Raw genomic sequence first — 13,145 nt, 5'->3', positions numbered from 1 at the left:
TTTTTTTGGTACTGGGGATTGAACTCGGGTCCTTGTGCTTGCAAGGCAGGCCACTGAACCACTGAGCTAAATCCCCGGTCCTATAAAGTACTTCTCAAAGTTTTTAATTATTATTACTTCATTTTATTTTATTTTTTGATGGTGAGGATTGAACTCAGGGCCTCCCACGTGCTCAGCCCTCACTCTAACACTGAGCTATACCTCCAGCCTTAAAATTATTTTTTCATCTGAATAAGGTAATATCTATGTCAGATCTAATAACAGAGGACAAGGCTGAAATAGCTGTATATTCAGACCAAACTTTGGAAGACCTGTGAATACCAATTAAACTTACGTTATTGTTTTAGAAAAGACCCAGAAATTTGAACTGAGTAAGAAAGGAGAATATGGTTACCTGGAAAGACACGCTTTAGTAACAGCACGGTGAAGATTTTCATTAGGATACTGTGACAGCCGACGAGAAATCCGTAACAGTTGTCGGGTAGAAAGAGTTGCTGCCAAGGACTGTGCCTATCAAAAGACAAAGACAGCCTGTTAAGAGTTTTACTTCATCTTTTTATAGTCCCTTCAGATGGGCACCATAGCAGAATTCATTATTTCTGAAGGACAAGGCCAAACTTAAAATAAATACATGCTGTTAATGAGTACAAATAAAAATAAACAAAACAATTTGCACTTAAAATTATCCTTGAAGATAGTTTTTCAAAACATTTACCAAAATATTTATCAATTAAAATATTTTAATCATGCCATGTGCTATATACACATTTACGGGTAGAGGAGGTTGGATGGGGAAGGATGTTATGTGACACTGGTCACATCTGTCAACAAATAACTCTTACATACAGTTGACCGTTCTCTCTTTTTTTTTTTTTTCCTGCTTCTATAAAGCTGTTTTGTTTAGACATTCTTAACAAGAGCTTTAAGCAAATCTGTGGTTTCTGAAATAGAGAAAAGAGCTGTGGACAATTTAAGCTGTTAATCAGAGGTGTCAACAAGTTTGTCACTTGAGTGGCAGCTTGTTATTTGGAATCTTTTCCCTGCACTGTCAGAATAATTTTATTTTGCATTTTTATACTTCTCCCAATTCCACTAAAAGACATGTTTATATAGAACCCATAACATGGTAAGTACTCGATAAACATTTGCTAACTTGAATGCTTATATAATGTTTATAGGCTTTAAAGTTGAACAAGTTGATTCTTACTTATTAGTTGTGTGGTCTTGAGAAATTTCTTAACCTCTCCAAGCCTCATTTTCCACATCTTTAAAATGGCAATAATAATGCCCTCACCTTTAAGGTGGTTAATGAGGATTATATAAGAAAATAATTCTAAAGTATTTAGCATAAATCAGAAAAATATAGGGAGCTAAACATGGTAGAGATTATTAAAACAGTTTCTTCACAATAAAACAATCAAACCCAGGTAAGCGATGAGACATTAATATAATTTTAATGAATCAGGTTATTACTACTCTAATTCAAAACTCAAGTCGACAGTGTTAGCAAACAGTGGCTTTCATTAAATAAAAACAGTGGAAAGTACTTTTGAAAAAAACAGACCATTGGGAGATACCGCAGGGGAGGCCAGGGTACAATGTTATAGAGGTAACAAAGGTGGCAAAGAGACACTGAGAGCCTGTGGAGCTGGGGAAGGAAATTCCATGACATTAACCAAAGGCTTAAACTGTATGAGGGGAAAAGACAAAAGATACACTGTACATTTGCTTATTTGAAAGTTTCATCTAAGGTAATGTCCATACATTTCAAAGAAGAAAAATGAATTGATGTTTCCTTCCTCACATACAGTATTTGGCAGCTCCGTGAGATATTGGTCTGCTGTTAAGACTATTATACTTCAGCTTCATCATGGATTAAACAATGCTTTGGGGAATAAGTGGAGAGCATGACAACTATCTAGGTACATTTTTATTTTTGTTAAAAAATATTTTCAGGGCCAGGGATTTAGCTCAGTGGTTCTTCCGCCTGCCTCATAAGCACAAGGTCCCAAGTCTGATTCCTGGTACCAAAAGAAAAAAAAATTTTCAGTTTCAGAGAAGTCTTTTATCAGCACATATTTGGTTCATCCTTGTTTTCAGAAAATTAGCATTCTAGACATAGAGATAATATTTAAATATAAGAAACCATAAATTACAATTTAAAATAGCATATAACAATGTTAAAGTAAATGGAACAGTTGACAACTGCTACAGTGGCATAAAATCCTCAAGTGGGCAGGAGAGACGCTATGAGCAAAGGCAGGAAAGTAAAAAGATCATAAATAGATGTAGAATGTGAGGCTATCAGCCCGACTTTACTAGTGGGCCCTGACGGAAAGCTTGCTCTGAAAGGACAAAAATCTATCGCTTCTAGGTCTGTTGCCTAAGATCAAGTGTGAAATAACAAAGATCTGCACAGGAAAGGAGTCTGACTTCACTCCTTAAGGCAAGACACTCTATGCAAAGTAGTAACATGATTTTAGGATCAGATTATTACTGGCCTATTTCCAAAATAAAATCAGCAGCAGTATGTAAAGTAGTTGAAAGAAAGAGTGAACTGAGACAGGAAACAGACGGCTACTTCATTAATCTGTCTATAAAAAGATAAAGGCCCACAGTAAGATTAGGGTAACTAGAATGGACAGAAAAGATACAACAAATGTCTCCAAAGGGTTGCCAACTGCCTGTATGCAAGGAGGAAGTGAGGATATAGTTGTGCCAGTATGGTTGAATGTATTAGAGGTTAGAGATGACTCAGAAACCCCCACCCTTAATATCTGGACCATGAAAAATTCGTATTTTAATGATGAAAATATTTGACAAATGACTCCAAGGAGAGGGGTATCATGACAAAAATTCCCCAAGGTAATTTTGCAAAGCACAAGACTGAAATCTTATTCTGATCACGACACTCAATTCAGGCTTCATATTCATTCTAGCGATCAGTGAAGATTTCTTATGAATTTGAAGAACGGTAATTCTCCATTGTAAACACTAAAATGCTTTGCGATAATATTCACTGTTAAGAAATAATGGAACTAAGCTATATGCAGTGAATAAAGAGTTTGGTAATTTCTCTCATCAATTAAAAATTGAGTTTCCTTTAATTTCAAAATTTCTAGTGCACTTAACATCTATAGTATCAGGATTCTAACTACAGTTTTATGTTGCAGAACAGAAGATGGTAATATGGAGCCCATTCCCTTAGTTACTGTGGTTATGTAGTTTTAAAGTATACCTCAAAAGATTTTTTTCATATTAGAACTTCATTTTTAAAATATAAAGGAGCTCATGAGAAATTATAAAACATATTTATTCCTCTTAAAGGACTATTTCTTTTACAAAAATGTAATTTTTAGGGATGAGCTGATATTTAAATTAGTAATTAATCCATTCATTCAGCCAAGATGTCAGTGTCTACTATGTGCTAAGGAAACACTGATAAAAGAATGATTAAGACACCAACTCATGGAGTTCAAATACTAATTACGGACATAAAATAAATTAACACAACTTCAATGGATCAGTATCAGAAGCACACAGGTATCTGAAAGCAGATAAGAAATAAAGATTACTTCTTCCTAAGGAAGCTAAAAAAATCCTGACATAACAGGGAATTTGAGGGACAAGTGGACAAGGAGAAACATTTGGGTAGCTAATAAAGAGAAGGAAGCCAAATGCAGGTAGAGCTGAGGGTCTGTCAAGAGAGGCTGCAGGGGGCCGGGGATTTAGCTCAGCAGTTCGGTGGCCTGCCTTGTAAACACAAGGACCAGAGTCCAATCCCTGGTACAAAAAAAAAAAAAAAAAAAAAAAAAAAAAGAAAGGCTGCAGGAGACAAGTCAGGAAAGGCAGCTTAAAGTCAGAAGGAACTTAGCAGGTATATTTAGCAGGCTGTCCAGTCTACAGACAAAGAGAGGACTTCCTTAACTGTTTTAAAGAAATGGAGGAAGCCAGGATATGGATTGAAAAAGATCACTCCAAGGACAATATGGAAGACTAATTCATGCCCTTAACAGATACCTGTTGAGTACCTACTGTGTTTCTAGCCAAGTTTCAGATTCTGAGAATTCCTTAAATAGGCAAAAACCCTGACACCACAGATCTAAAATTCGTGTGAGGACAAGCAGACAACAAAAAAAGAATGAAACATGACCATTGTGTCCAAAAATCATAAGTCCTAGGATGAACTCCAAGGTCATCAGAAAGATAGGAAAGAAATCAGGAGGAAAGCTATCAAATGCAATACTTCAGGAAAGCCCTGCCAAAAAAGGCGACACTTGAGCAAACCTGAAAGGGCAAGGGAAGAAACATGCAGTTATCTAGGAAAAGTGGTCTATGAAGAGAATCCCCGCGTGGCAACAGCCCTAAGGTAGGCACTAGTATGATCATCAAAGAGAAAAGGACCTGAAAAAAGTGAGAACAGGGGAAAGAAGCTGGAGATGACGTTCAGCAAAGAAAAAAGCTGAAAAGAAGGAGATAGGGGGCAAACAATTGGAGATGAGGTCTCAGAGGTAACTAAAGGAGACCTGTAGCAGGTAAGAGTGGCCCCAAGGTTCTCCCGACTCCTTCTGCCACAAAGACATGTATATCATAATTTCTAGAACCTGTAAATGTTTCCCCCCCATGGCAAATTTATCTTTACAAATGAGATTAAGTAAAGGATTTTAAAGAATATTATTCCGGATTATTTGCGCGAGTGATATGTATCACAGTAAGGGAGAACAGAGGGAGATCTGATATAAATACAAGAGAGGTAATGGAAAGATGGTGGTAGTATTTATATGAAGAGGCTACAAGTCAAGAAATGCTGGCATCCACCAAAAATCAAAAGAAGATGTTTTTTCTATAAAATGGAATACTGCTCAGCCATAAAGAATGAGAAATTAGAGTCATTCATAGGAAAATGGAGGCATACTAAGGATATACTAAGTGAAATAAATAAGCCACAAATGTGTAAATACCAAATAGTTTCTCTGGTGTGAAAAACTATAATTGTACATAAGATCCTAATGGTATAATTGACAATATGAAATACGAAGAAAAGGGCTAAAGATATAGGGGAAGTGGGAAGGGTAGGGGAAAGGAAATAAGGGAAAAGAAAAAAAATATGATAATATGAAAAAATGGAAATAAAGTTTTTGTAAATAGGGAAGGGAGGAGCGGGTGAAGGGAGGGCAGGGGTAAGGGGAAGAAATGAGAACCAAGACCTGTCGTGTAAAGGTACAAGATCCCAGTGATGAATGTAACTATACTGTATACCTAAAATGTATCAATAAACTCAATGAGAAAAAAATAACAATATCCCAGAAGATTATGAAATTGAGTAATAAGATAATTATTGACAATAGCTAAGAGAACAGATGCCACATCACTATGCTAAATTGGTGAGATTTACTTTCAGATTAAATGAAGACAACAGGAAATCAAGAAATCAACAATGATTGCAAGGTTTCTAATTTGGGAAACAGTAGATAATTAACAAAATCAGGAAATTAAATCAGAAACAAAGAGGATACAAAGGGGAAAGGTAGTTTAGTTATAAAAGATATGTCAAATTTAAAGCATGCAGTTGAAAAGAGAAATTGATATTCATTAAGCAGCTACTAAGGAGAAGATTCTTTACATACATTTTTATGTTTAATCATTGCAACCTTCTTATGAGAAAGATGGTAATGCTCCTATTTTACAAGTGAGAACAGCAACTCACAGAATTAGTGACAGTTACTCAACTTTCCAACATTCCATCCTGGGATGGAAATACAAACAGTCAGAAAAGAGAAATCAGAAGCTGAAGAATAAGACACAAGTTTTATGGCATTAAACATAAAAACAAATGACACTGCTCAGTGAAGTAGATGAAGGAGATGGAGTAGAGGCCCAAGGAGCCAGGAGAATTCCCCTGAGTGAAAAGTTGTTGTTTATGACACTACGTCTTTGAGATGAAAGAAACGTTAAAATCACTGAAACTAGATTTAAACATCAATATAGGACAAAGTATAGCAAAACAGATAAAAATCCCAGCTTAAGAAACACAGATTTTTAGGGCTGGGGATTTAGCTCTGCAGTTCCACTGCCTGCCTCCCAAGTGCAAGGTCCCAGAGTTTGATTCCTGGTATCAAAAACAAACAAACAAACAACAACAACAACACACAGATTTTAAAAAGTAGCTCTATGTCACCAACTGAAAAATCCTATGGGAAAAGCCCAGGCTTACCGTTGGATCCTGGGTTTCTCTGAGTTTGTGTGTAAATGACAACAATTTGTGCAAAGCTTCTTGAGGTATATTTGGGACCTATTTTATGAGAGAATTGAAGAAAAACAGAAAGAATAAATTCAGATATTTTATCAATCGATCAATCAGAAATGATTACTTAGCAAATAATATTAGAATTGCATTTTTAGAAAGTCCCTGATTACTGGTAACGTGTTCAACTCATAAAATTTCTTATTCAACTTTCAGGAAACATTTAATCCTCTGCTTTCTCTTGAATCAGGAAAATAAAACCAAGTCACTTTTCTCCATATATAATTCAATCACCAACATAAAACTGAATTGAGCCTATAACTCAATTAAAAACTGGTATATACAGTAGTATACTCATGAAAATCTTCTTATTTACTGTTTTCTTAGGATCAACGTTATTTTTTTAAGCTCTAATTTATGCATTTTCTTGTGGGTTTTTTTTTGTTGTTGTTATTGTTTTTGTACCAGGGATCGAACCCAGCATCTTGTGCTTGTCAGGCAGGCTGCAGAATTAGGCATTTTATTAATGAAGGCACATTCCTTTTAGTAGATAACATATACATACACATCTGCTATCAGGAAATTACTGATGTAAAGTACTCTTACATAAACAATGGATGCTCGAAGTGTTGCCTTTTCTCAAGGATTTGTAAAACACGTTTTTAAGGATCACGGTCATCAACAAATTCTTAACAGCAGTTGCCCAAACAGCAGACATTGATTGCTTTTAACTATACTAAATTTTAATATAATTAAATATTTAATTTAATTAAACTACAAGCAATAAATTTTATTTAAGCAATAAAAATTTAAAATGATTAGAAAAGATGTTAAAACAATGACTGGCATAATGTGATCATTTAAAAAATATACTAAGGTTCCAAGTTCAATTCTCAGTATCAAAAATAAATACACACACACACACACACACACACACACATATACACATATTGACATTGGTCATTTAAGTAATTGAAATTTTTTAAAATATAAATTCTATTCCATACATTTATTCTTTAAATCCATTTTGTGACATAAGAAATAGTTTTCCCCCATTTTCCAATAAACTATAATTAATTGAGTAATTTACCCAAGATATGGAAGCTAATAAGGAATGGATTTGACATTTAGAGCCAAGTTGTTGAACTTTAAAGCATGTGCCCTTATTCACAATCATACTCATAACACTTAAAATTAATCAGTTCATTCTGATATTTCCAAGGGAATGAGTGCATACACACACACACACACACACACACACACACACACACATATATTTAGCTAATTATTAGAGATCTAGAATAGCACAATCCAATAGAACTTTCTAAAATGATGGAAATTTTCTTTATCAGTGCTAATACAGTAGCCATAGTCCCCCAAGTAGCTATGGAGCACTTAAAATGTGACAGAGAAACTGAGTTGTTTTTCACTAGTTTATTGTTAAATTTTAGGTATACAATACAGTTACATTCATCATAGGGATCTTGTACCTTTATATGCTGTATCTTGGTTCTTATTTTTTCCCCATTCACCTGCCCTCCCTTCACCCCTTTACCCTTTCCTATTTACAAAGACTTGGTTTCCAATTTTTCCTTGAGAAACATGAATAGTGCTATTATATTGAATACCATAGTACTAGAACTCCAAAAGTGCTAAACACAATATATGATTAAGGCAGACATTGAAATAATGAATCATATACACACCAGAAGCAATGACATGACTGAGTAGGTGATTATAAGATTTATTACAGTTCTAGGGGGTCTGGGACTATTTATTATTTTTTGTAACATCAGAGAATGAAAATATATCTGGCCTATCTTCACAGTAGGAACTTTAAAAATAATCACCCCTGACTGAATAAAAAAGGAAAAAGACATAAAATCTCCTCCACATGAGGGTAGGGAAGAAGTAGCCTGCACCTGTGGTTCTCAAAGTGTGGTCCCTAAACAAGCAGTATCAACATCAGCTAAGAACTGGTCAGAAATGCAAACTGTTGTGTATATTTCAAATCTCTTGACTCAAAAGCAATGGAGCTCAGAAATCTGCATTCTGACAATATTAAAATTTGACATATTACTATATGAAAAAATTGGGGACTAAATGAGACAAAAATAAAAAGAGATACAATTCTGTTCCAGCATGTATTACTATGCCTTAAAAAGAGAACAGCTATAGACACTAGGCTAGAGCTAGTCTCTCTTACCATTTCTTTAATCACTTGGATTTCTTCACTTTTCACAAGTGGTTTCATGTAATGGAAAAAGAACATGGTTAAGAATTCTGGTCCCAGCCACTGCTGTGCTGTGCTTCCAATAACAGGGGGCTCTGCCAAGGCAATGATTCTGAAGGAGGAGTGGATAGGAAAAATGGATCTAAAAGGGAAGAAAAATAAGAACATATAACCTTTCACATCAGAAATTAAGTCACACTAGCTGAAACCCAGGCATCGATAGGCTTATCATTCTATTAATAATGTCAGAGTTATCATCCAAAGAATGACCTTTGAGGAAAAAAGTCAGGACAGGCCAAGGCTCTAATATTAATAGAAATGAAACAATTGCTACTAATAAAATCTGTACAATAACTACTTATGAAACTCCATCCCTTACACAAACCAATGCTTTGATATGCTGTTATGCTTGCAGTAAATTTTCTCCAAAGTCCCTTGAAATAAAATCCCAATCACTTCCGATTAATAACATAGGTCTTCTCTTACTTACTGAAAATCCCTCAAAATCTCCTGTCTTGCAATGACTCTGTACCAGTCCTTGAAACACAAAGATGTGTGATTCATGGTGGAAAAACTTTTTTCCCCTCATTGAGTTTATTGGTACATTTTAGGAATACAGTACAGTTACATTCATCATTGGGATCCTGTACCTTTACATAACAAGTCTTGGTTCTCATTTTCCCCTTACCCCTGCCCTCCTTTCACCCCCTCCACCCTTCCCTATTTACAAAAACTTTGTTTCCTTTTTTTCATTTTCTCATTTTTTCTTTTCCCTTATTTCCTTTCCCCTACCCTTCCCACTTCCCCATATACCTTTAGCCCCTTTCTTCCTATTTCACATTGTCAATTATACCAGTTGGATCTTATTTACACTTTTAGTTTTTCACACCAGATAAACTATTCGGTATTTACATATGTGTCTTATTTATTTCACTTAAAAGTGTGCCCTCAATATGCATCCATTTTTCTATGAATGACTCTAGTTTCTCATTCTTTAGTACTCCATTTTATAGAAAAACCACATCTTCTTTATCCAGTATCCAACTGATGGGCAATTGGGCTATTTCCAAGTTTTAGCTATTATAAACTTTGCCACTATAAACATGGCTGCACATATATCACTGTGGTATGATTCTTTTAATTATTTTGGAAAGATACCCAGCAGAGGGATGGCTGGGTCAAATGGCATCTCTAATACTAGTTCTTTGAGATATCTCCAAAAAATTTTTAAAATATGAAAATTTTAGGGGCTAGGGATTTAGTGCCACCACCTTCCTCACAAGGTCCCGAGTTTGATCCCTAGTACCAAAAAAGAAAAAAAGAAAACAGGTTCAATTTAAACTTTAGATCAGCAAAAACAAAACCTTAGATCTTAAAAAGGTAAAGAAAATCAAACCTTTATATAATTCACTCTCGTCATTGCTATAGAAATGTTACAATTGGGGGGCGAGTTTTGAGACAGGTTCTCACTATGTAGTTCAGACTGACCTGGAACTCACTATGCAGCCCAGGCTAGTCTCAAACTCACAGTGATCCTCCTGCCTCAGCCTCTTGAGTGCTGGGATTACAGATGTGTGCCACCACACCCAGCTTTTACAAATTTTTAAATGATCTCTTTTTTAGCAGATCTTTGCTAGGAAATAGGGGAAAGCACGTAAATATTCTAGGATACACAAAAGAAAAAGTTAAAACTTCCCATGGTTAGTGAAATAACTTGAGTTGTTCCTGGATTGATTTAGAAATCTCTTATTATTATCTAATCAGACAAGTGATAGTCAATTCTTAATCAATGCTACTCTAAAAACAAAAACCCAACAAAAATATGCTTTTAGAGGATAACATAGTTCTTGCTAAGAAAAAGAGGGTTGAAACTCAAGTATTTGTCCTAATTTTCAGAAAAACAAAAATACAACTGGCATTATTATTACACTAGAATCTAAGAGCTAAGTGATCAGACAGTTAAAATATCAAAAGGTAGAACACATATAGAAACAATCAGATTAGTACTTTGAAGAGTTTACATAAGAGAAAGTTGCATCAACAGTGGGCAGATTGACTTGCACCTCCAACCTCATGATCTGTAATTTTAGAAGGCATATGTAAGGCAGGGAAAAGCAATTTTATTAATAGTCACATGAAAGAGCTGGATGAATTGATGAAAACTACCAGATATTATTTCAATTCTCTGTTTTTTTTTAAAAAAAGTTATTTACAGATGTTCTACCAAGGCTGGGGAAACGATCTGTTCTAAAACGTTGTTTCGGGAAAACAGGGAAGGATAATAAAAACAGACAATGCCAGAAGTCCTGAGGATAGAATGGTCACTCAGGATTGCTAGCAATTAGACAGTCATATAACAGATATGGGGCATGAGAAATCCTAGGTTGTTATCCTAGCTAAAGAGGCAGGTTATTCTTTTTTCCATTTTGCCTAAGTGGTTTGCTACAATACAGGCAACTTGGCCACAAAGGCCTAACAACAGATGTTAGATTCATCCTTGATCCTTCCAACTCCTAATTAGGACAGAAGGGTGAGAGACAAAGCCTGGTTTGGCTGTACAAAATTAAAGCAGCAGATGTAGATTCTCCTTACGATAGTAAGGAATAGTAAATCAAGGAATAAACAAAATCTAACAAGCAAGCCAAAAGGGGAAGTCCAATTTATATCTTTAAGAGATCAGGAAGCAGGTACCACAGCTGAGCTGTAATTTAAGACTAGAAGAGTAACTAAAATGAGAGCAAGTTAGATAGTTTGACTTTAAATAAGATGATGGTCATTGCACAGGACATACATAGTCTATAACTTGCTCTTTAGTGTTAGTTTTCACAAGGTATTTGAGTGAGTGGGCCAAAATTGAAGTGAGGGGGCAGTTTCCGAGAAGTTGATGTGCTGGGCAGAGAAGTGTGCACTGAAGTTAAAAACAGCCACCAAACTAATGAATAACAGGATGAGAAGGACCTTTTTGTTTTCTAGGTTCTTCCCAAAAGCTTCCTTACATACAAATAGGTCATATAGAAAGTTATTTCCTGATTTGAGGTTCCTCAAATCTGAAAGAGAGCAAAAGATCTGCTTCATATTTTAGGGTGATTTGACAAACTAGTGTGTAATAAATGCCAAGGCTAAAAAAAAAGGCACATAAGTATAAGAAAATATGCACTATTTAGTGTACTATATGTCAAGTATAGCTTAACAAAGCTTTTTTTCCCTCCTCATTGAGTTTATTGGTACATTTTAGGTATACAGTACAGTTACATTCATTATTGGGATCTTGTACCTTTACATGACAGGTCTTGGTTCTCATTTTTTCCCCTTGTCCCTGCCCTCCCTTCACCCCTTCCTCCCCTCTCCATTTACAAATACTTTATTTCCATTTTTTCATTTTCTCCTATTTTTTCTTTAATTAAAAAAGACTTCAGGCTGGGAATTTAGCTCAGCGGTTTGGTGGCCTGCCTTGGAAGCGCAAAGACCAGAGTTCAATCCCCAGTACCAAAACATTAAAATTAAAATTAAAAAAATTAAAAAGACTTCAATAGGCTCCAGTAATTCATTTTTTGTTGAATTTGTTTATTAAGGATAGTATAGAAAAGGATAGTATAGGTTTCTATAATGACATCAACCATGAGCTAGAACAGGACTTTGAAATTAGCTTTGATACTAATTAGGTATGATACTAATGTTCCAATTCAAAACCCAGAGATTGCACAGTTCTGTACATGTCAAAAATTGTTCAACTGTACATTCAAAACATTCAGGTTACCACATGTCAATTATATCTCAACAAAACTTTTAATTAAAAAAGATTTCAATGAACTCCAGTAGTTCATTTTCGTTGAATTTGTGTGGTAAATAATGATATATAAGGTTTCTATAATGGTGTCAATCATAGGCTCGAATAAGGTTTGACTTAGAAATTAGCTTCCACACTATAATACTCATGTTCCAACTGTAAACCTATACACAAACCTCCTGTCCTTCTCTGCAATTAAGAAAATTGCATGAGCACATTCCTAATGTGTCATCATACAATACATGATGTAGTGTAATACTTGGAAGAAAGCAGATACTAAATAAATTTATATTGTTGTTTTTAATAATCATTCCATACAAAACTTTTTGAATACCTTGGACATAACTGGCAAACTAAAGTAAATGATAAAAACTGAAATGTTTTCCCACCCAAAAGCTAGTCAAAATGGATTTCTGAGACAAGATGCAGTTTCTGTATTAAAATGAAAAACTTGAAACATACAATAATAACTATACCCTTCAAAGGTACAAACTATTCCTTTATGATAAAAACGTTCAGGATATTTTCAAAATCAAAATTTCCTTAAGGCTTTTTATTTTGAGGCATAAAATCTTGGATCTATCTTGAATTTTGTTACAAATTTGCCTGATCTAATTTGTAGGAAAAGAGATGCTAAGACTTCTGGGAAGATAGGAGAGAACGCTCAGATCCTGTCTTTAAACATAGGAAGAATAAAGGCAAAAGGGTCCAGAGAGAATCTAATTTATCAAAAGTTGTGCTCAGAGCCGGGTGTGGTGGCGCATGCCTGTAATCCCAGCACTCGGGAGGCTGAGGCAGGAGGATCGCTGTGAGTTCAAGACCAGACTGGGCTACATAGTGAGTTCCAGATCAATCTCAACTACATAGTGAGTCCCTGTCTC

The 13,145-nt window shown here is 35.1% G+C and overlaps 1 protein-coding gene across 1 annotated transcript in view; it reads right to left on the bottom strand.

Moving 5' to 3' along the window:
* Vwa8 (von Willebrand factor A domain containing 8) overlaps positions 1–13,145 on the bottom strand; it is a 381,153-nt gene that overhangs the window by 233,682 nt on the left and 134,326 nt on the right. The window contains exons 17-19 of the mRNA XM_010637116.1: positions 8,451–8,619; positions 6,215–6,292; positions 395–510 (exon numbers count right to left, since the gene is read on the bottom strand). Of these exons, the coding sequence (XP_010635418.1) occupies positions 395–510; positions 6,215–6,292; positions 8,451–8,619 (363 nt within the window). The remainder of the gene's footprint in view (positions 1–394; positions 511–6,214; positions 6,293–8,450; positions 8,620–13,145) is intronic.

This window comes from Fukomys damarensis, unplaced genomic scaffold (genome assembly GCF_012274545.1).
Source record: "Fukomys damarensis isolate Sample0158 unplaced genomic scaffold, DMR_v1.0_HiC HiC_scaffold_38, whole genome shotgun sequence".
NCBI classification, from domain to species: Eukaryota; Metazoa; Chordata; class Mammalia; order Rodentia; family Bathyergidae; genus Fukomys; species Fukomys damarensis.
Note: the sequence above shows the minus strand (reverse complement) of the source record. Positions and strands in the feature narration are given on the sequence as shown.